The 24,205-nt window shown below is 35.6% G+C and overlaps 2 protein-coding genes across 5 annotated transcripts; one reads left to right on the top strand and one right to left on the bottom strand.

Annotated features, from left to right (window-relative positions):
• The first annotated feature begins 355 nt into the window (after nt 1–355).
• On the top strand, nt 356–13,128 carry LOC149921260 (ovostatin-like). 4 transcript variants are annotated; one of them, XM_090163949.1, is made up of 25 exons: nt 356–609; nt 1,558–1,718; nt 6,535–6,695; nt 6,765–6,962; nt 7,027–7,082; nt 7,233–7,305; nt 7,378–7,494; nt 7,568–7,767; nt 7,835–7,946; nt 8,033–8,151; nt 8,234–8,440; nt 8,501–9,031; nt 9,106–9,328; nt 9,462–9,665; nt 9,780–9,851; nt 9,951–10,116; nt 10,209–10,437; nt 10,511–10,750; nt 10,825–10,876; nt 10,942–11,031; nt 11,093–11,743; nt 11,819–12,332; nt 12,393–12,489; nt 12,554–12,728; nt 12,790–13,128. In XM_090163949.1, the coding sequence occupies exons 2-25, from the start codon at nt 1,657–1,659 to the stop codon at nt 12,834–12,836; spliced, it is 4,596 nt and encodes a 1,531-aa protein (XP_090020075.1). In that variant the 5' UTR covers nt 356–609; nt 1,558–1,656; the 3' UTR covers nt 12,837–13,128. The 4 variants fall into 4 exon arrangements, with proteins under 4 accessions (XP_090020075.1, XP_090020077.1, XP_090020076.1 ...); XM_090163951.1 differs by having other exon boundaries at nt 9,804–9,851; XM_090163950.1 differs by having other exon boundaries at nt 8,525–9,031.
• A 7,369-nt stretch (nt 13,129–20,497) lies between these two features.
• Nucleotides 20,498–24,182, bottom strand: LOC149921261 (putative RNA-binding protein 19). Its single transcript, XM_090162659.1, has 17 exons — nt 23,946–24,182; nt 23,541–23,882; nt 23,272–23,475; nt 23,142–23,210; nt 22,938–23,076; nt 22,769–22,881; nt 22,496–22,702; nt 22,379–22,436; nt 22,263–22,317; nt 22,097–22,193; nt 21,725–22,036; nt 21,447–21,653; nt 21,188–21,390; nt 21,002–21,118; nt 20,830–20,935; nt 20,648–20,774; nt 20,498–20,588 (listed from the first exon to the last, which is right to left on the bottom strand). The coding sequence occupies exons 1-17, from the start codon at nt 23,979–23,981 to the stop codon at nt 20,539–20,541; spliced, it is 2,442 nt and encodes an 813-aa protein (XP_090018785.1). The 5' UTR covers nt 23,982–24,182; the 3' UTR covers nt 20,498–20,538.
• Nucleotides 24,183–24,205: the final 23 nt, after the last annotated feature.

Below are 24,205 nucleotides of genomic sequence, written 5' to 3' on the forward strand. Positions count from 1 at the left end.
GAAATGTGATCTGAAAAAAAAACATTCTTATCGGATATCCTTGTTAAATATTACTTGTGCAATGAGACTTCAGCATTAATTTAAAATTTCCATACTTTTCAACAAAGAATCGAGCCCCCCCCCCTGGTGGAAAGGGGGATGAAATAGCGCGAGACCGTCCAAACGACCAAACCAAAGCTCAATCCGAACATTCTGCAACGCGAAATCTCGTTTTTCCGCGAATTAAGTGGTGGACAACGTATGGCAAACGTCACAAATTTGACGTCAGTAGTATTGCCCCCTGAGAGATAACATCTTCTCCAGCGAATCGAGAGATAGGGTAGAGTAGGCACCGGTATATAGAGGCAGTGTGAAGCCGGCTGAGACGACACAACGCCTGTAGTTCGCGTTCGCAGCGACTACTTTTATATAGCTCCTGCTACGTTTGGCAGATGCTATATTTTTAGTATTTTAACCTTATTTATTTCGACAGTGCCATAATTAATTGTATTTTAAGGGGCCCCTTTGCTTTGTTTATTTGCGCGTGCCATTAATTAATTATTTAATTGATTAATTAACAAAGACCCGGAAATCGTTTGCGAGGGATTTATAAATCGACGAAACCGAAAGGTAAGCCCATTTTCGATATTATCGTTTGTTCAAAATCACCAGTTTCATTGGTAATATTTTAAAGTTAATTAAATATTGTTCGGTTAAGTAAGCTAAATAGTGGGAAATTAATTTAAATATTCATGGGATAGGTTATTTTTAAAAATGAAAATCTATTTAATTCGACTTAATTTGTTTTATTTAAATATACATTTTTATTTTTATTGGTTTATGTTGAATATTTTACCATTTTACGCGTAGTTTTCGTCAAATTATTAATTGGCTTGTAAAGCGAACAAAGTCTAAATTTTAGTTTTATTTTATTCTGTTTAGTTTTACTGTAATGTTTAAGTATGACAATACTTTTGAATAAGCAAATTAACATTGCAGCGTTGTTTGCCCAATGAAACATCCAAAAGGTTTAAATTGCCTTTCTATTGTTTTAAATGTCATTTACGACTTGTCAACTCTGTTTGTTATTGTAGGGCGAATATGAAACACGAAATGGTTTGAAATGTCGATAAATCTTGTCACTGCGGGATAATCACTAATAAAAATTAATGAAATTAAATATAATTTAACTCGTCATAAAATTATACAATTTTTAAAAAAAATTCAAAATTACCGATAATGTTACGAATTTTAACGCTTTCATTTCGTATTATATCAATATAATTAGCACGAAAAAATCTATTTTTATTATTATAAATTTTGATCTACTTTTCAATCGACCCATATATAACAAAAAATCTAATAGTTAAAAAAATACCCCCAAAAGATACGTTTATTATCTAGCTCACGTTTTGTTAAAATAGCCTTCAAAAATAAACCCATAAAATAGCGGTAGACAAAATTATCAAAAGACGCTTCGATAAATTGAAATTTGATACAATTTGAAAAAAGTTTCTTTTCTAGCTCACACTATTGGGAGTAGAGAAATTTTGATAAAATTTTCCTTCTCGATTTCAGGGGCAATAGGTCGTGGCAGAACCACCACAGCACACTCTTTCACTCGAGACGACGCTTCGACAGCGAAAAGACGTTCGCCTGGGATCGACAAGTTCCAAGATGTTGAAGTTCCTGATTCTAGCGGTTTTGGCCAGCTCCGTGCCATGGGTTACAGCTAAGAGGTAACTTCATTTATTATTTTGCCAATACTCTTCGGCCGATCGTGGGAGAAATTGTTTAAAAAAGTTTTAATTTCTATTGGGGTAATCTTATAATGGGTTTCCAAAATTAAAAATATTATTTTGGTATTAAATTGTTACATTAAACATTTTTAAAAACCCTTTAAATATCTTTCCAATAAGCGTTTTCGGGTTACATAGAGACACGCCAAGTTCACAAGCTGATGGATTTTAGACTGCAAAGTTTTAACAGCAATATCAGAGGAAAATCCATCGGCTTGGAAACATGTAAAATAGTTAACGTTTTAAATTTCAAAATTATTTAAATAAACCAAACTTTAAATTGACAAATAACGAATCTGGCAATCTTTTAAAACTATGACGGTTGAAATTGAAAGTTGAAGATGACCTCAATAATGGTGATCTTTCGCCCACCGAAATATACCAACCGGAAACGATATATTCAACAAAAATCTGAAGAAAAAAATACAATCTTATCATTTAATAGTTTTGCCTCTACCGCTAACGTTGTAAACTAAAAATGATAGCTTTTTGTCACTGCATAAATTGGTTTTCAATATCGGTGTAAAAATAAACTAACTCGAAAAAATTGGTTTTTGGGAAATTGATCTTAGCCTGGGGTTCTTTTTGAAAAAACTATTAGATTAGTATAGCTATTACTATAAATCAATAGTGATGTTTTGACTTGTTTGCGTTCAGCGATTTTGATTTTAAAATTATGAATATTTTGCCTTAAATTTTATTTGAATCAAACGCCAAATCTCTTAATTTACTAAATGCTTGATTTTCTTCGAATCGAAGGTTACTGAATTTGAGTGCATTGATACTTCCGTTTCAATACCTTTGTCGAAATATTGAGCCTATTATATCAGAAACACATAAAAATGTAGCACTCTGTCATAAGAGCGCACTAGGCATTCCCAGGTAAACGTTGTAATTGTGACGTTCTAAAAAGCACAACGTTGTCTTCAACATGACCTTCGCTTCGAATTAAACCATCCGTTAGAACTTTCAACAGAACGTCTACTATTTAGCCTGCGTAAAAGTTAAAAAACCCCAGAGTGGCTTAAACATTGAACCTCTTAAATATTCGAATATTTTTCATATTTTAAATATTCCATCTTTCAGATCAAATTAAAGAAATTTGTTACTGTTGCCCTAAAGCTACTCAATTATATTATAAATTTAAATAAATTTACCTTTAGGGGTGTGTAGATAAAGAGTTTTACTCTAATAAAATTAGGAAGTTAAAATTATTTAATCACTAGTGTTGGTTTCCGGTAGGCGGGGGCGTAGCAACCGGATGTAGCCCCCTTAAATATTTATCAGGGATGTAATTTCATTCCTAATTTAAACTCATATTACTCCTGCGGTTACCAAATTAGTTTATAACTAATTTACATTTTTGCTTGTTTCTAAGCAGCTAATATAGCTAAAGGTGTGCCATCCCATCGTGTTGAAATATTTAAATATTTAGGGGTTTAAATTGGTATCTGTAAAAGAATTTATAAATTCTTATAAATTTTCAATTTCTCATAAACCCAAAAAATTCTTTAATTTTAGTGTCTTGCAAGTTAATGAAAACTTTAATAAAATAATTTGTTAAAATTCAGCCTAAACCCACAAAACTTAACAGATAAAATTTACGATAAAATTTGGAACACGCCTCGGACCTTTTCAGCGTTCTTAACCTGTAACATTTCGGGTAATCTCGTGTTGACAGTAGAACGGGGAAAAATCGGCTCGCTTCCATTCGGTCTTCCTAGAAATATAAAGTATTGGGAGCAAACACCTCCGTCAAAATGAACAATTAACCGGTGTGCCAATTTAGTCGCAAAAAAAACTCGTCTAGCTTGGAGGTTTTGTACTTTAGTACAATATCTATAATTTCGAGTAACATTCGTTTGAAGTTGCAACGAAAAGTAACGTATTTGCGAGACTCTCGGCGCTTTTTCCTTAAGGGAAAAGTCTAGATTTAAGTTTGGGGCAAATTTAACGTTGCCATTTTTGGGGGTGTTAATTAACATATTTTAGCTAAAGTGAGGGTGGTGTTAATCGAGGGGCAGATAACTTTGTTACAGGCTGTCCTAATAATCTTGATTAAAAATTTAATCAAGATTTAATAATTTTTAATCTATGTACAGGCAAAGCTACAGATTTAATTTTAATCAAATCATGATTTAATCATACGAAGTTATCTTAATAATCAATGGAGTGAGCTTAATTATTATATTAAATTAATATATTTAACTAAAATGAGGTTTGTATAGTGTTAGTTCATATATTTTAGCTAAAATCTGAGGGGTGTGAGTCGGGGTTGTCTGATTTAAAAAATCATCGATTCAAACCACATTATTTTTCAATGTATATATGAAAATGTACGAAATTAGGTTCTCTAGAAATTTAAATTAATCATAATTCAATTTAGTAAATAATTAATTTAATATATAGTTTTACGTTATTGCCGTACGAAATTATTTATCAATTTGTCAAGAAAAAACTGCAATAACTTGAAAAAATCAAATCGATAAGAATCTTAATTTTTTTAAATCAAAATCAACAACCTTGGTGTTAATAATTATATAATTAGCTAATGTCTAAATTAACCTTATAGAAAAATTGAATTACTTATGAACCGTTTGGCAATTTAATTTTGGGGGGTGTAAATTAAAGTAAACAAATACATGTTTTTTGGTTCAATTACGAGTGGTACCATTTCGGAAATCTCGGATAGTCGCTCGCAGGAGGGTTGTTTCGCGAACAGCCCTTACTCTAAATATATAATATATGCTAATGAGGGCAAAAACTAGAACGGGAAAAAAATTGCGAAAATACGGCAGAAAATAAACATTAAATAAAAGTGGGTCTAAATTAAATGACATCTTCCTTCCAATTAGCCCACAAAAATTCAATGTCAGTAATTAAATTAGTTTTTCCCAATTAGTTTTACAAACTTATTTTTCCTTAGTTAGCTCGCTGTGGGCGGTAAATTGACAACTACTTAAAATTGTCATCTACCCTAAATTTCCCCGTTAAAATCTCTGCAGTGTATAATTTGTTAGATGAAATAAATTCTAACCAAATTGGAAGTTAATTTCAGCTAGAATTTAGATATAATGTTATGTAATATTAAAGTGATTTTAACAGGAAAACTTCATTTTTGACGAGAAAGTTAAAAGGTCAATTTTATTTTGAGAAAAACAATGATACATTAGAAAAATATAACCCAAATATATTCCAGAAACGTTTCTTGATACTGGTAGTCAAACAGGGAGTTGAATAAAATAACAAGCGAGTCACGAGGGCCTATTTGTTTCGCGTTGAGTACGAATCCCCAAATTTTATTCGTACTCAAATCACGATATTGAAATAAGTCCCCAATTTAATCTTGTACCTATATGTCGAAACAGTGTAGATTGCGATCATAATGATAACCTTAAATCATGATTAATGTAACTATTAAATTGCCCTAATGAAAGCGTAATAAATAATTTTGGAGACATTTACCGCTGTTCGGCGGATGGTAACTGAGACCGCTCCACGAATTCATCATAATTAATTTAAACAATATACAGGGCGTTTCAAAGCGTTATGCAAAAAGTAGTGGTAGGGGGTGTGTTGAGAAGTACCTGTTTTTCCCCATTTTCGTACGATAAGTTAAAAAAGAGTGCCAGAGAGCTTCAAAGTGTGGCCTACTAGCCCCTGGAAGTAGGCTGCCACAAGCGAAAAATCAAGCAGCAGGGAAATGCGAACATTAAGGTTTTGGTTCGTGTGATAGGTAAAAAAGGACTTGATAAACCAATCTTTGTAACCAGCGTAAAAAAGTAAACTTAAAACAATATTTAAAGTCTCTGCTGCTTGGTCTGGCGTTTTTAGCAGCCTACTTGCAGGGGCTAGTAGGCATACACACTTTGAAGCTCTCATCGTAGGGAAAAAACAGGCATATTTCTCAACTCAACCCCTACAACTCCTTAAAAAAATTTAATAACTTTTTCGAACACCCTGTATAACCATCTCATCACAGCAATAGTCTAATATAATGTTATATCCTAGTGGTACTTAAGGCGTAGTATTTAAAATGACCCGCTAGACATTGTATTATGGTTTTGCACGGTTGAAATTTGAAAAACCGGATTTTTTTTTTAGATTGATCATGTAGAATTTAAGAAACCGAAAACAAGGAGACGTCTCAGTTTTATTGCGTGAACTATCGCGAAACGGCTCGACTTTTTTGTCAGGTTTTGGGCACAGCATAAATTAAGAGCTTTAGAAAATAAACCGCCCAAGAGAAACCGGGAAATGTGACCAGGGGGTCATTGGCCATACAATGTTACAACGAATTCGCATTTGGGAATGACTCCCTCTTGTTTTATTGGGAAGTTGCCAAAGTTTCCAACATTCATTTTGATACAGATTGAACGATTTTAATTAATAATCTACCTTAAACCTATTAAAAGTCTTAAATATTTAATGCATTAGTAAGTTTTGTTTGCGTAAGACATGTTTTGACAGAAATAAAATCTTATAGAAAAGATATATGAAATCTTTACACGCCCAATTTGTGTATATAATTTAAAAACTGTGTAGTATTCAAACTTCCCTCAGCCTAAATGGTAATATGACCTTCCCTCCGGGAAAACGACAATTCACGGTCAGAACAAAAAAGCTAAATTGTAATTTACCCCAAGATAAGACAGGGTCAGAACAAAACTGCTAAATTGTAATTAAACCCCGAGATAAGTCTACCTAAATTCGGCCAATATCAACAACGTGTTTATTCGTAACCTTTGTCTTTCAGTGGCTATGTACTAGTCTTCCCAAACACCCTGGCTAAGAGCGCAATCCAAACCATGGTTCTGACACTTTATGATATTCCCAGCCCTGGAACTGTCACGGTATCCTTATTGGATAACTCTCAAAACAAAACTTACCAAGAAGTGACCACAAAGGTGGACAAGCGTAAGTTAGCCAAGCGCTGAATAGAAACCAACAACGATGTTAATATATCTAACAATCTAACTACAACAGCTTCGCCCGCTGATGGTCAGTCCGTAGCCATTCAATTCCCAGTACCAGCGGGTGGGGTGGATGTGTCAGCCATGATCAGGATTGTTGGCACTTTCGACAAGTACACTTTCAACGAAACGAATCGCGTCGGTCTTGAAAGTCATTCCGATGTTGTGTTAATTCAAACCGATCAGCCCACTTACAAGCCTGGACAATTAGGTGGGACATTGCTAATGTTAGTTCCAAATGTATCCGTTATTAATGGCTTTTTATCCCAAAACAGTTAGGTTCAGAGTCTTCGTTCTGGATTATGCTCTCAAATTATTTTCTGAGAAAAAGGTAATATTCGGAAAAATTTTAAATTCGCTGTATTAGTAGATGGTGGTTGCCCCGTTTATAAATGGCTAAAAGGATAGTCTTTTAACTAAAATTGTACCAAAACTAAGAATTTTAGTCATGGTGTGGCTGATTAATTTCATTGCTTGGTAGTTTGCGGACTGTTGGATAGAAAATCCATCTGGAATCAGAGTCTACCAAAGCAACGGAAAAGAAGTTTCTCAAAGTAAGATCACCTCGAAATTACTCAAATGTATAATTCTGGGACATTCACTAATTAACTTTTATAATACGGCAGTTGGTCAATATGAAATGCAACTGTTTGATCAACCTTCATTAGGAACATATACCATCACTGTTAATATAACCGATACGGGTGTCGTTACAATTCAATATTTCAAAGTTCATGAATTTGGTCAGTATGTATGACTCCTTTTGCACTAATGTTAGTAATGCTCATTTTAGATGATTCAAATTATTTGAAACAGTTTTGCCTAAATTTGAAGTACAAATTATCCTACCAAGCTACGCTTTGTTCAGTGATGAAAATGTCACGGTAAAGATCTGCGGAAAATACACTTATGGGCAATATGTTAACGGAAACTTGACTGCTGTGGTCAGTTACGAAACTCACTCCTGGGATCGCGAATTCGAGCGTCAACTACCCAAAATTCGTCACAATGGCCCCGTAAGTAATTGAATTTATACATTTACAGGGTGTTCGTCCAAAGTGTTTAAATAACATTGCAATTTAGATTGAAGGCTGCTACAACTTAACAATCAACCAAAAGGAATTGAAATGGTTAAACAGCTCTTACCGATACAGAAATATGAAAGTGTCCGCCACCATTATCGAAGATGGAACGGGTAAAATATACCTTAACTTGAAAACTCCTCAATACTGAAATTGCGAAACAACTTTAATATGACCAAAACGTTTCGTTACTTCTCAGATGTTGAACAAAATGCCACCACGAACTTGAAACTCGGTACTGATCCTATTAAAATGTCATTCCAATCGGATGGAAGCTATAACCAGTATTTCAAACCAGGATTGCCTATTAATGGAATTGTAAGGAGTCAACACTGCCTTAAGCCTTTATCCGACAACGAGTGTAAACCAAACCATATGATACTAACCAAATCTCCAATAGCTCTCCGTAACCAACCCCGATGACACTCCACGAACCAACGAACTGATTCAACTGTGTCTAGTAGCCACCATCGAAGCCCGACCAAGCTCGAGTTTATACCGCACGGAAAAGAAACTCTCGTGCAAGAACTACACGTCCGATAGTGAAGGTCTCGTACATTACACCCTGCCACCAGGTCCATCCAAAATGACCCAACTTAAAGTTCAAGTAACTATAAAATTATATTATTATTGCTGGGAATTTATTTTTGGTGACTGGAAACTATAGAAGGATTATCGTCTCGTACTAAAGGCGGACGCGGTCAACTTTCCTCAACTCAACAACCCGATTGAACCATCATCCGTTCTGTATTACCGACCAACCAACAGCAGGACCTACAACCAATGGTACTCTCCTAGCAACCACTTCATCCAGATAGAGCCAGTTAGGGGAGACGCGCCCTGCGGACAGACTCTGAACCTCAATGTTTTGATGACTGGGGTACCTGCTGATGTCTTCAAAGTGTACGTGTACGTCATGTCTAGAGGTCAAATTGTTATGCACACTTCTGTGGAGCAAAAGTTCAACGACATCAAGAAAGATTTGAAAATTGACGATAACTTCTTGACCTATGATGACGAAACATCGGAGTATTTCAAAGCCAATGATATTGAGTCTGGCTCTTTCGAGACTCCAATCTTGATCAGACCCGAAATGGCACCCAAAGCCCGTGTATTGTTCACTTACGTTCTTAAAGACAGCGGAGAAATTGTCGCTGACGCTATTGAAATTCCCATTTCCAAATGTTTGAGAAACAATGTAAGATAAACGAAATCTTAACTTAAGACTTCGATATTTTAAAATTTCTTGAAATCCTATCAATTCTTGCCTAGGTTACCATGAACTTCACAAATAAGAAACAATACCCAGGCACCAAGGTTGGATTACAAATCAAAGCTAGTCCTCAGTCCATCTGTGGAATCAGTGTCGTTGATAAAAGTCTGAGGCTAATTTCAAGTAACGGTCAAATCACCCAAGAATCGGCTCTGAAAGAAGTTGAACGATTGGACAACACTAACTATTACTGGAACAACAACAACCGCCGTTGTAATTCAAGTAAGTTGAGAAATATTCTATAAAGAAAGCTAGTTAAATACATTAATTGAGATAAGTACGACATTATCCTGGTTTATCTTGAAATAAAGTTACAATATATTTAAGTCTATTAACACTAAACCACCATCTGTAGGACCAGTACCATCCCTACCACGATATGGGGACATCACCGTTAACCGAAGGAGGAGGTCCATTATCTGGCGACCAGAAGGAGGTTTTTCAAACAAAGCAGATTCATTCACAGCTGTGCAGAAGAGCAAGGTTATTGTAGTCACAGACTTGACTTTGGAAACGAAACCCTGCGAGTTTGACAGCTACTTTAGTCCACCTATGGCCAGTAAGTATTTATTAAATTTTGACTAATAATTCGGGATTAGGTTCCCAATTACGGGGAAGGGGATTAGCGTCTTTTTCGTTTGTTAACCTTGTCGGTTATTTCCATTTCCTCCTGGTGGTGGCTATTATCACTCTACAGCCTACGCTTACCACGCCCCAATTCCAACAAGAACGAGGATTAGACCTGGCAAGTAGTGTTTTTAGCATTGCATTAACATGCTTTGCGCTTTGTGTTTCTTTACATTGTAATAATCAGTCGCTGCCTTTGGTGGTGCTGCTGGTTTAGCCCGACCCCAAGTAGCCAACGAGGTATTGGAATTATCTAAAGTGGGAGTTGTACAAGAGGACGCTGTTCGTGGAGGAAACTTCGCTGAAGGTGCTTCTTTGAAACCAGTCAAGGAGGTCCGTGTTGATTTTCCTGAAACTTGGCTCTGGGACATAGTTACCGTTGAGTAAGTAACAACACTTTTTTTCAGTAAATTTAAGATGGCTTAAATATGTCAGATTAGAAATAAACAGATCATAATGGTGCTTGTAATTTTAGTGAAAATGGAGAAGCCTTAATGAAACCACAACTTCCTGATACCATCACGGAATGGCAAGGAAATGCAGTTTGCGTCAACAAAAAGGATGGTCTAGGAGTATCTGATAAAGCCAGCATTACTTCGTTCCAATCTTTCTTCGTATCGTATACTCTACCTTACTCCATCATCAGAGGAGAAATATCTCCCGTTACCGTATCACTTTTCAACTACCTTGACAAGTGCCTACCCGTAAGTCCAAAGACTCCAAACTAGCTTTCAGTTTAAAGATTTGGTATATGTAACTAAAAATTTATCTCCGTAGATCGCGCTGACTTTGGATCAAACTGAAGAATTTACTTTGCAAAGCGAATCCTTGAACCAAACCCTTTGCGTCTGCGGTGGAAAGAGCGCGACTTACACCTTCTTGGTCAAACCCAAGATTCTTGGACAGTTAAATTTCACTGTCCGTGCCTATACTATTAGTGACTCTCTTGTATGCGGAGATAACAAGATTGATACAGTTAGCGCTCGCGATGCTGCCACCAATTCGTTGATTGTCAAGGTAAGCGATAATTGTTACGTAAAAGTTAATTTATTCAAACTCAAGGAATGTTGTGTATAATTAAATTTCTTCAGCCTGAAGGATTTGAACGGGATGTTACTATTAGCTCTTTCTTCTGTCCAGCCAGTAAGTCCTATTTCAATCTTATTATAGCAGTAATTTATTCATTAATTGTATAAATTCCATTGTAGAGGATGGAGTCAATCTGAAAACCCATTTGGATTTGGAATCCCCAACTAACTTGGTCGAAGGTTCTTTGAAAGCATATTTCTCAGTCTGTGGTAAGCCAGAGTATCACACTTAACTCTTTTGAAAATAAAAAAAACCTGTGCTTTTCATTAGGTGATTTGATGGGTCCAACTTTAAAAAATATTGACAAGCTAATTCAAATGCCAACTGGTTGTGGTGAACAGAACATGATCAGCTTTGTACCAGATATCTTAATCTTAGACTATTTGAAAGCCACCAACAAACTGACTCCGGAGCTCAACAGCAAATTATTGGAGTATATTAGAGCCGGCTACCAGAGAGAACTTACCTACAGACACGGAGACGGTTCATACAGTGCATTTGGTCAAAATGACAAAGAAGGCAGTATCTGGTTATCCACGTTCGTCGTCAAATCCTTCAAGGCTGCCAGCAAATACATCGCAGTTGATGAACAAGACATCACCAGAACCACCGCTTACATCACCTCCCAACAACAAAAGAATGGATGCTTCCCTGAAGTCGGTGAAGTCCATCATAGTGCCATGAAGGGCGGCGTGGACAGTGCTAAAGGCTCCAAGGCCTTGACTGCCTACATTCTAGCCGCTCTTTTGGAATCCGAAAGAATTAGCAACGAAAGCCTGGCCAGTGGATTGGAATGCTTAGCTACTGAATCAGACCCTCCAACTTACACTTTAGCTATTAATACTTACGCTAGTTGCCTCGCTGATAGCCCTTTGGCCAAGGAACGTTTAGATAAACTGCTAAATAAAGCTATCAGAAAAGGTGAATTATTTTAACACCAATCTTTGAATTTATCACTTCTTTTTGGTATTAAGTGCGTAACATTGAAATTTCCAGATGGAATTATGTATTGGGAAGATGAACTGACTCGCTCAAAATCAATCCAAATTGAAATTGCCTCATACGCTGTATTGTCATTGCTCCAAGACTGTGGTGGCAAAAATTTGACGACAGCCTTAGAAATTGTCAAATTCATTTCCAACAGCCGTAATGGAAATGGTGGATTTTACTCTACCCAGGATACAGTTATGGCTCTACAAGCCTTGTCCACATACGGCGCTTTAATAAGCCACGACCCAGTCAACTTAAAGATCAACGCAGTTGCCAATGGATTGAAAGAAGAATTTACCGTGACTGAAGACAACAAACTGCTGGTTCAGTCTGTCAAAGTACCAGAAGTGCCTTCACCCTTGGAAGTAGAGGGATCTGGAACTGGTTGTGGCTTGGTACAAACCAATCTTAAATACAATGTATTGGATGCTGGAAACCAAGCTGGTTTCACCTTGGACATTACACCAGCCCGAGGATCAGCAAACTCTTGCAAGAAAACTACGTTAACATTCTGCATGGGGTAAGACATCAGACAGGTTGACTGAATTTAAAGGTTTCTAATGCACGAACCCATTTATAGCTACGAAGAAGAGGGTAAACCCGCCTCGTCTAACATGGCTTTGTTAGATATCAAACTAGTTTCTGGTTATGTTTTGGATGCCGATAGCATTCCACTAGTAAGTAGCAAAGCAACTTTCATAACTTGAAACCCAAAACTAATGTGTGTACCCTTAATTGCAGTTGCGAGATGACCCCGAATTATATTTCAAGAGGTACGACATCAATGGCAACAACGTCGCTCTCTACTTCAACAAAGTATCCGCGAAGAAGTGTTTCAGCATAGCGTTACTCCAAGAATTCGAAGTTCAAGACACCAAACCAGGAACAGTCAAACTCTTTGACTATTATAACACTGGTAATAATCAAACTATTCAATACTCGTGAGCAATTTCTTTAACAAAACTTTATATTTTCAGAAAAACAAATTGCCAAGGAATACAAGATTGACTCAAATTGTCCATAAGTGTAGAGTTCCGTGAACTCTCCAAATTTAAAAAAACACACGTTAGATGACGTATGCCTTAGTATTTTTATGATTTTGAATCTCATGTTGTTGCATAAACGCATTGCTACGACTATGTAAAGTGTAGTTTATACATTAACTACTTCATTTTTAGCCCCATTTTTCTTTCAAACTTTACTGCGCCAAAACTAGTCTTGTTTATATGTTCTCAAAATCCGCGCTCGGGCGTATCTACGAAACTCAGTTTAAAATTGTACCTGTCAAGTCCTAAATAAAAAATAATTTTATTGTACTGATGTTTTTAATTTTTGGGGTGGATATATTTTTACTGTATTATTTGTTCTAAAGTTTCGTTTCTTAACATAGCAAACAGCTCCCTACACTTACTATATACCATTAACCTCGGAAAGGTTAGCCAGTGGGGAGAGACCTTGTAAACTTTACGCAGGAGTGGTTTCGAGTTTTTATCCAGTGCCACAAACTGGGAGTCTGGGACCGAACCCGTGGCTCTTCTTGCTCTGTATCATCGATCAGATTAACTGAACATACCAACAAAAGCCTTAAAAATAAATTAATATTCTTAATTTAATTTTACAATAATTATGTAGAAAAGGGACGTGGACTTGGTTATAGACCATGTCCTAAAGAACCCACTTTATTCATGTTACCACGATGCGAAAGAACGTGTTTTAAACTAATACAAATAGTACGCCCTAAAAACCAATTGCAGATGGCACGATATGCCAATAGAAAAAACAACTCCAACATTCTTAGCCTTAGCAACCGAAATGGCTTCCACTTTTTATTTACAACACTTTTTTCACCCGCTTGTGGGGTGATGGGGTTAAGTACGGAGCGTAAATTAATCTACACTAAATGAGTCAAGCCATGCTCAAAGAAAACGCGCTCGCTTCCTCTCCGCCCCTTTTCTCAAGGATACCAAAGATCCTTTCACAAAACTAACGCCATTAGAGGTCGATTATTAAATATCTGAAGGCGTAACAGATGGCACCATAGGTGTGAAACTTGGAAAATTTTAAATTAGTGGAAAGCCGCGGAAAAAATTTTTAACATCGACGATTTGAATTAAAGGTATAATTTTCTAAAATTTCTTTAAAGATTGATAAGTTAAAAAATATTCGCGACCGAAACGAGTGTAGGTGGCGTAACGGCACTAGCTTCTCCGAGGTAGCACCTATAATCTAGCGTCTGCTACAGTCAAATTAAAAAGTCATAAAAATAATCTTTTTTAAATAAACCTATCAAAATATAAGCAAACGATGCAAAAATTATATTGAAATGCAAGTATCATTATTCATAAAGTCCAATTTACCAATAACGATGAGGAAAAACTAATAGCGCCTGATTTAGCAGCTACCTATCTAAGTTTCAATGGCGAACCAAAGGGGGCGCCGCGATAGCTTTCGGTGGCGAATAGTAGTTTAGATGGCTTCTCAAATTCATATACCGAAAAAATCGAACAAGCCGACAAAAGTCCGTTTTAATGAATATTGTAGTGTAGCTAGTATGAAGTTAGTACTTATTGTCGATTGGTAGAAGCAAAAGTAGCATAAGACCCAAAAGTGTGTCAGCTCTACCTTCGCGCCTATTAAAATTTCTAGTGAGACCTAGTCACACTATAGACTACATAACCTACTAGTTGGAATAGTACTAGCAACATTATATTTAGTCTATAGTCTGGCGCGATTATCTCTCTTCGATTTACTCGCCCGTAGACATACGTTCTAAAACGCCTCACTCGGCGGCGCTGGAGTACCTCGATTATGATGACGCATTTTCCGACCCCCATTCCTTTCCCTTTTTTTACTTTGAGACAAACTCTCATTAACTACTATACCATTCTGACACACTTTTGGGTCTTACGATACTTTTGGTAGAAGTAAATATGACGTCAGTCTTCTCACACTATAATACGCTTTCCGATTTATCGGCTGCTTAGCATATAAAAATCCTGCATTTTTATTAATAGCATCATAAGTAACATAATACCCCTAAGTATGACATTAGGAAAATTTTCTACTACATCCTTTCTTCACAGTGACGTCCAAATTTTTTCGAAATAGCGCCACTCGGTAGCGGCGGCATGAACTAATCTAACCCAACTTCCGGGAACGTGATTCCCGCGGTTTTGAAAACAGTCATTTTTAGGCTTAAGGCGTACAGCCGCGCTAATTTCGTTTTCGCCACGGAAACTTTAACAACGGAAGAAATTAAAGAAATTGAATGTATTTTTCCCAACAATATTAAATCTTTATATCGAGCAAATAGTATTATATTAGAAATTCACCAACAACTCGAAATTTGTGGGTCACTAGTGTAGTACATTGAGAAGATCAATATCATTGATGTTTATCAATGTTACGCACCAAATACTGCAGACGTTAAAAAACCTTCAGCTTGTTACGTTTTTAATGTAAAAAGGTTTCTCATTTAGTTTACGAATATTTTATTACAATTTCTTCCAGATTTTTACTATTATAATTTGAATATACTTGTATTTTGTACCTGGATGAATGCCTGGATTTGTCCGCTGTGATCAAAATAAAAATGAATTGACGAATTAAAATGTAAGAATTAACCTTTTTCAAACTTCTGGCTTGGAGGAATAAAACAAGTATACAGGAGTTGCGGAGAGCTGCGAAATTGGTTTCGTCAGTGACCGTGAACTCGCGCGAGACGGAGGGGTTCAAACGCGACTAGCGCCAACTGCATACAGAATTTTGCAACTATTATCGTTTTATATCATTGTTTTCGCGTCGTCTGGTTTGTTTTATTCCTCCAAACAAATACCAGTCATTTTGGAAAAAGGCGCAAAGAATTTAGAAATGTTTCAAAACAAACCAGACGACGTGAAAACAATGCTATAAAATGATAATAGTTGCAAAATTCCGTATGCAGTTGGCGCTAGTCGCGTTTGAACCCCTCCGTCTCGCTCGAGTTCACGGTCACTGACGTAACCGATTTCGCAGCTCTCCGCAACTCCTGTATACTTGTTTTATTCCTCCAAGCTTCTGGAATAACTTTTACAATTGCTAATTACGTAATAAATTTTTTTTTAGTCCAAACTTTGAAAATGACCCTAATAATATTTAGTATTTAGGTATAATTTTCCGATAGTGTTAGGCCTAATAAGCCGACTACCATAACGGCCATTTTATTTCCTACATTTCGTACCTCATAATATTTTGTAGCGCTATATGATTGGCTAAATTTGAACTCTGACTCCTTTTCCATGACCAATAAAAAAATCAAATCCCAAAGAGTATTAAACTTCCGGGTTACAGAGTTGCTAGTCGTGTTTCTGATTTATCGTTGGTGAAGAAAGGATGTAGTAATAAAAAATGCATGAGCAAGGCTACAAGTGTCATACTTAGGGGTATTATGTTACTTATGCTAGCTTCATATGTAAGATAACCACTCATTGAGACCTTATTTCATACGGAACATACAATAAGTGGACCCAAAAATTTAAAATTCTTATAATACTTGCGCAACTGAAAAGGTTACCTTTAAAAAGAAATCTCGTGATCGCAAGGCACAACTGCCCTTTTTCAAAATCCGCTTCACTAACTTCCGTTTCTCATTTATAAAGTTGATGATGAAAGCAAAGATAATTTAAACTCATACCCTAGATTCGAATACTGAGAGCTTTCCCATTGACGGTTTTGTTACGAAGCGTTTACCCTTTTCCGGCACGTGACCTCAGAAAAATCGGGCTCCATCGGTTGTGGTAAGGCGCAAACCATGGAGTGAATTTTTTCTGAGTTCCAGCGGGAAGTGGGTAGACGCTATCGGCAACGCGCGAGAGAGTGATTTCGAATCTAGGGTACGAGTTTAAATTATCTTTGATGAAAGTGACGTAATTTACAAAGTTTCATTTAAGAAAATCCTTTTATGGCATACTTATGAGTGATTATTTTACATATTTATGGTAGCCTCATGGGCTGGGATTAAACGAGTTAAGCAATTGCTTAGGCCAACAAGAGAATTGGGGGCAGCAAAAAAGTTTCTATTAAACACAATTCCCAAACTTACAAAATTTAAGAAAATAGAGGGAATTTCTACTCTCAAACATTGGAAACACTGTCTTCGGGGTTGAAGTTCGAGTAGTGGAGAGTAATCACGGTGTTTTCTACGTTCATATCCCGTCACTCGTTTTCGCTGGGTGCCCAGGGCTCGCGATTGCAATCATGGTCTCCATAGAGACGTCAGTTTTTCTCAATTGGTTCTTCAGCTGAGTTAGGATCTCGGATTCTCAGTCAGGATCCATTCCCTTTGTTCAAATGGCTCTATTGTAATGCACGCGTATTACCCTGATTCTTTAAGTCGTTATTTGTGGCTAAAACATATTTTGGTTATTTGTAAACTTCATCATAGTTGAGGCACGGCCGTATTTGAGGCTATAGCAGAAGTTATTTATATATATATATATATATATATAAATATATATACATTACTTAAGTAGTGGATTTAATAAAAATTGATAATGAAACAGGTACGGGGTAGATCAAATGCATGATTTGGATTTAGTTGAGACACATTTCTGCGGGTATACGGTTTTCTAAAGTTCCTAGTGTGATTTAGTCATTTCCAAAATTAAAATATAATTTAACTATTTATTATGGTTTTCATTATTCCATAGCAGCCCAGGGATCATCAAAATGTTTAAACTGCTTAGGGCAGCAAAAGGGGTTAATCCGCCCCTGGGGATATCCCATGCAGTGATGCACGCGCTCGTATCTTTGGATACTTTTAGGATACGAGATGATACTTTATCCGAAAAATAAAAATAAAATTATACGATTTTGATATGATCTTCTACATTGCAAAATGATCGCGATAGAATTTTGAAGATAATAAATCGGAAGCGATCTATATTTGAAAAGATTCTTCTCTTACCTAGCCTAGCGAAAAAAAGAGCGGGAATAGAGCTAGTGCTTCCATTTTTTGTATTAGAAATTACACGATAGATTTTTTCTGGTTTCTCTTCAATTTTGTTTGTATTTGAGAGGAAATATTTTAGCGCCATCTAGATATGCCAATATACACTATTTGAGCGGCGAACCTATCTCACGTGATACTGAAATATAGCCAAACCCGAAACACTGTTAAGTGATTGAAGGGAGAGGAGCGGTCAAAGGTCGCCGTTATATAACGGTGGTGGGGGGGGGGGGGTGGCAAACAGTCGGAGGGAGGGGGGACGGAAAGCAGAGACTTTGATTCCGCGCCGCGCAGCCTGAAAGGCGATTTCAAAACTAAAACCAAAACTCCCAAAAGTTATTTTTCCCACCGTCCCACCTTGGAGTAGAGAAGTCCACTTCTTTGCTCCAAGGTCCCACGCAGACGCAGTTAGAGAGTCATGTGTTGCAAACTGGCGGTGTGGGCTGTGGCGATGCAATAGCTTTATTTATTTTCCATTATTTAGTTTTTGAAAATACTAAAATTAAAATCGATTCTAATCCATAAAATCAAAATCAAATGTTGAAGGATTTACTTCTGAATCAATAATCAAAAGATAAAAATTGAAATATTCATTTTAATACTTAGAACTTTTGATATGAAAAAAATTGATTCTACTTTCTCGTGAAACGTATTTGAAATATTTTTAAATATACTTTTCATAATAATGAAAACTAAAGAAGTATTTGAAATGATACTTATCCAAATCTTTAAAGATTTCTATTGATATTTTTCAGGCAAGGGCAAAAAAGAATTGAAATTAATTGAAACTCTCATATCTTTAAAGAAATTTGAAAGATCGGGAAAAAATCAAAGGGCCAAAACTAAATAAAATGAAAGATTGTGAATGATTTTGTCGCCATCTTTGCTCAAAAATATCAAAAATTAAATGATATTCTATAGAAATTTCAGAGGGAAAAAATTGATAGTATAGTATAGCTGCTGCCATCTATGTAAAAAGATACGAAAAAGATAGATATAATTTTTTTTGTGCATCACTGATCCCATGGAACTGATGTTAAAAAATGGTTTAGATAAAAAAGAAATATTTCTGAAATAATTTTGACACCGATTACGCAGAGTTTGTCCGGCTAAATCAGGTTTTGAAGCCATCCCTACTTTCTCCGGGTTTTCCCCAAGGCTCTGGCGAGGTTCCGGGCTTATACCCGTCAAATAACTCCGTTTGTTTTAACTTAATTTCCTTGGGATGTTTTTACAGATTTATGTTTTATCATGATTTGTCGCGGAGAGTATATTGAAAAGGTTAGGGTCGTTCTTTGTAAACTGGCCTTTAATAAGTTTGATTGTATTGCCATTAACATTAGGCGTCTAAAATGTAAATAAATATAATTCTCAGCCCCTCGATAATTGCCAACTTTCAAACTATATAAATTTTAATAATTGCCCTTTAAGTTTTCTCTTTATAAACTAATCAGCATATTAATCAGTGGGAAATTTTTTATATATAAAATTTTTTCGTTTAATTCTGACCGTTCAAACTGTTGCCGTAAACGGGGAAGATGTAATTCAAGGCTAACTATTCATTAATTTATATCGTGGGATTGTGTAGTGTATGACGTGACGACGCGAAAACAACGACACACTACAGACTTGCTATGGGCATTATTCACAGAATATGGTAATTAAAGGGCCGCAGAATTATTTGAAATTATAAAAAAATTGGAAAATTGACCGGTAAAACCACTCGGTAAATTTACCATTACCGGCTCACATCTCTATGTATAGTACTTTAAATAAAAGATTATTCATAGCCTATTATAGAGTTTGTGCTGCCGCGACCGGAGATACAAACGGTTTGTCTATGGTTCCTCTTTATACTGCCAAACCTGAGAATTTTCTATGCCAAATGAACGGCTGATTTGACCGACTGTAATACTATAGCCCGCCCTATACTATGTCTTTAGTGTTGGGTTGACTTATAGAACGGGCAATGTATTCTAAGTATTGGCGCCTGACGGCGCCGCGCACTCACTTCGCTCGAGCGCTGAGAGGCCGGACCGGCGCCCCCACCCCCATTCTTTATAACCAAGCTGGGGCTTCTAAAACGCGACCTAGAGGACAGTACTTAGCCAAACGCACCTAGTATCGTCCAACCGCCAAATGAGCAGTCGGTCAAATGAGCAGTCGGCCAAACGAGTAGTCGGACCAATGAGCAGTCGGTCAAATGCACCATCCATTTGGCCGACTTCTCAGTAGGACAAATGTGCAGTCGGTGTAACGTGTATTTTGTGGTCTGCCAAATGAGAAGTCGGCCAAACGAAACTCTCCCTATAGCAGCCACTGAAGGAGGTTGATATTTTGGAGCTCTCGTGTTAGAAGTGGGTAAACGCTTCTTTAAAAAACCGTCAATCAGAATTCCAATCTAGGTTACTTAGGTCTGAAGCGGTGCCTTGGGTATTAGCCTAGCTGATTATTTATTTTATATGATCTTTGGTACAATATACACTAAAATTCCCCTTACACGTTTCCTAGGGTAGCATAACCTGTCTAATAACATTAAAATTTTTAATTTTTTAAGGTTAAATCTTATTTTTGAAGAACATTGTTAAAATGGTTCTATGAAATCCTTTCTGTTACCTCCTCATTAAACATTTTCTCATAAGCAATTATCGGGTGTACAAGTTCCAATTACAAATAAATTTTTTTTTGTCAAAACAAATAATTAAAACTCATTTTATTGGAGTATGAAAAATTTACACATTTACAATGTTTCTTCTATTAATTGTTTAAGCTTTTTACTCTTAGAAAGACCTGTAAAAAGTATTTTATGAAAATGTGTAATTTTCTCATTAGAACTATGGGCATTTTACCTGGATGAAAAGTATCGTTAGTTTTCCTCCTCAGAGTCTCAACATCTTTGTCATTTGTCTCTGCCCATTCTAAAACAAGGCGCCTACCGTACAAATGTGTACTTTGACTTAAAGAATCCATCGCTCTCTGCAATACAAAAAAATATTTCAAAACTGCTTTGAATTAAAATGATAAAACTTACTTTTGCATCTTGTTGGGTTAAAAAGTCAACAAATCCAAAGCCCCGATGATGACCCGACCCGGACATTTTTTGTGGAAGTCTCACACTTTTAAGCTCCCCAAATACTCTAAATAATTACTTATATTTAAAAAAAATCATAAATAATAATAATAATAATATATAAATAGATTACTTAAAAAGTTCTTTAACTTCTTTCTGGGATGCTTCAAATGGAATATTACGCACTAATATTTTAGTTGATTCTTCATTATCCGTATTGACTGGTTTTCTGGCCTTGGCATTTTCCATTCTATTTAGAAAGTATTTATTAGCATAGCAACTATCACGAAATACTGGCACATAATCAATTGTGACATACGTTGTTTCTCGATTTGAAATTTTTAGTTCCAATGCGTGTCCTTCTAGTTCTGAATGTTGCAACTCCTTCAACGCTTCTTGGGCATATTTTTTCTTTTTAAATTGTACGAATCCATAACCCATAGATAAAAATTGTCCAGGGTTACGTAAATCTTTTTTTTTCGCTATCGTAACGTTCACTACTTTTCCAATATTTTCAAAATGCTAAAAACAATATTGATTAATAGAATAGTATAAAAAATACGTAATAGGAATGTTACCAATTTTAATTCTTCCTCGTAAGTATCAAAATTTAGATTTTTCACAAATAAAGTTGCCCCAAGCTCAGCTTCATCTTGATCTTCAACAGATTCTTCCATTGGCTTTGCATCTTCAGTTTGCTTTTCTGTTACTTCAATAGTACTCTTTTCTCGTGCAGCGAAAACATCCGCTGGAGCCCACTCCAAGTACAAAGGAACATGCTCAAACTACTCAAAATTAAAACCATTTACTCATTTAGCTTTGCTATTATAAAAGTTTTAAATATTTCTGAACTAACTTTCGAATAGGCTAATTTACGGAACGCAAGTTTGGCTTCCGTTCCATGTTCAAACTCCACAATCGCTGCAATTCCAGATGGTGGCATTATTACACGCTGAACAGTTCCGTGTTTCTTGAACAAAGTTCCAATATCTTTTGATTTTGTATTAGCTGGTAAATTTTTCACAATTATAACATTTTTGCTGCGGTTAGCGTTTGGAGTTTGGAACGCATTCAAATGCACTCCATTTTTTTCCAAATATTCTTTTGTTTCAGAAACTATCTGCGTTTCTCCAAGTGCCATACGAACAGCGATACTTTCTTTGGATTCCTAAAATATGACTTAATAGCCACCATGAAAATTATAATATTTTAATAGTAAAATTCTTACAGCTTCCAAAAGTTTTGATTTGGAAGTTTGATATTTTTCTGCCATTACGTCCGCAACTGCATTTGCACCCAAGAATAGTGAATTCCAGGTGTGAACACTTAACAATGAAAAATAAGCATTCAATGTTCATGTAATGTAAAAAGTTTAAAAACAGAAGTATTATTACTTGTTCCGTTGACCTTTCAACTGAGCTTCTTTCTTTTGTTTGTAATTCATACCACCTACACGCAATAACTTAAATTAAAATCATAATAAAATTATTAGGTTCATGCTTTACAATACCAATTTCTAAACTTTCTTCCTTTTTAGCTTTGGATGGTATTAAATGTAGCGTTCGACCCTAAAAATGATCCTAGTTAAATTAATAATTTTTAAGATGACATTTTAACATTTTCTAACCTGAAAAGAAGTACCATCAAGTTTGGAAAAAGCGTTAACTGCGTGTTCCGGAAACAAGAAACTCACAAATGCAAACCCTTTAATTTTCTTTGTAAAAGTATCAATTGGGAGATGTACTTCAGAGAGAGGACCAAACTTCTTAAAAAGTTCTTCCAAATCTTCTTCTTTGCAGGTATATGCAAGATTACGAACAAATATTCTTCCAGTCTATACAACAATTACAAAATTAAAGAAATGGAGCCAAAGACTACCAAAGAAAGATTAAAATAATACCTCGACCAACGCTTCTTGCCCATCTTCTTTTTCATTTTTATCTTGCCATTTACTTTCATATTCCTCTTGGTCATTTCCAGTTGAATACATTAAAACCCTTATTCGATTACCATCTGAAAAAATACTTGTATATCATTTTGTTTAATTAAACTAAGATTCGTCAACTTACTAAGAAATCCTCTATGTTTAACAAGAGCCTTATTCATGCTTTTTTCATCTTTAAACTCAATATAAGCAATATCAGGACATTTTTTTGGAATACGTAAACTTAAATATTTCAAAGGATGGAAAAACTGTTGAAGTTCTTTCTAAATAGAGTAAAGAAAAAATTAATAACCTAAAAAAAAGAAGTACTTAATAGCCGTAAACATACTCTTTTAATCTTTTTCGGCAATCCCTTAACCTTTACTGTATACGTTTTCTTTTTGGGCTTTACAGTTTTCTGCGATAAAATCAAATAATTACGAAATAAGAAATTGTACAAAACTAATGAAACAACGAACAATTGGTATTTTGTCATTAACATCAGGCTCTTCTTCTTCTTCGGGCTCTTCCTGTTCTGATTCTGAAGCTGAATCACTGTCCGAGCTTCCAGGAGATACAACATTGTCTTTAGGAATTAAACCACCGTCATTACTCCAAAGTGGTTTCTGACCTCGTTTCTTCTGAACTTCCAAAAACTCTACAAACTTAGGATCTGTTTCGATCTGAAACATACATTTATTAGATTATATTTTTATTTCTATTAAATGTAGGATAACTATTTTCATACATCAACTTCATCAGTTTCTTCAGTCTGCTTTTTAATTCCTTTTTTACTCTTTTCATTTTCATCTTTATCAGAAGCACTCTTAGCAATTTTCTGTTTACTATATTTACTCCAAGGTTTAACCACATCACTTCCAATAGCCTCACATAATTCGACCTTTATTCTCGATGAATTCACAAAAGTGTTATCGAAATACTCCAAAGCGGTTGCTGCATCTGCTTCCATTTTAAAACCAATGAAAGCAAACTGTCGAAATTTTCCATCTTTGGTGTATTTAGGCTGTACATCTGTTAAAGTAACTGTGCCCTTTGACGAAAAATGCTCACGTATTTGTTCAACTGAAATCTAAAATTCTTATTATTACAAAATGATGCCATATGTTTCATTCAACCTAAAGTAAAAACTTACAGATTTTGGCAAGTTTTTTACGATAATACGAGACATAATTATGGGAACAAAACAGCTCTATGATTCATAGTTCACAATCATAAATCCATAAGTACTCCTAAGCCTTAGCTTTTATATCACGCTCTAGACGATTGCTTTCTTCTCAAACACTTTAATTGTAGAAAATGAGCTTAAAATTTACGGGGTGAAATAAATTATTTACTTCATTCACAAAACTTCATAAAATATAGTACAAAATAAAAAAAATTACTTTATGACAA

Source organism: Leiobunum rupestre, chromosome 11 (assembly GCF_980474605.1).
Source record: "Leiobunum rupestre chromosome 11, qqLeiRupe1.1.hap1, whole genome shotgun sequence".
Taxonomy (NCBI): Eukaryota; Metazoa; Arthropoda; class Arachnida; order Opiliones; family Sclerosomatidae; genus Leiobunum; species Leiobunum rupestre.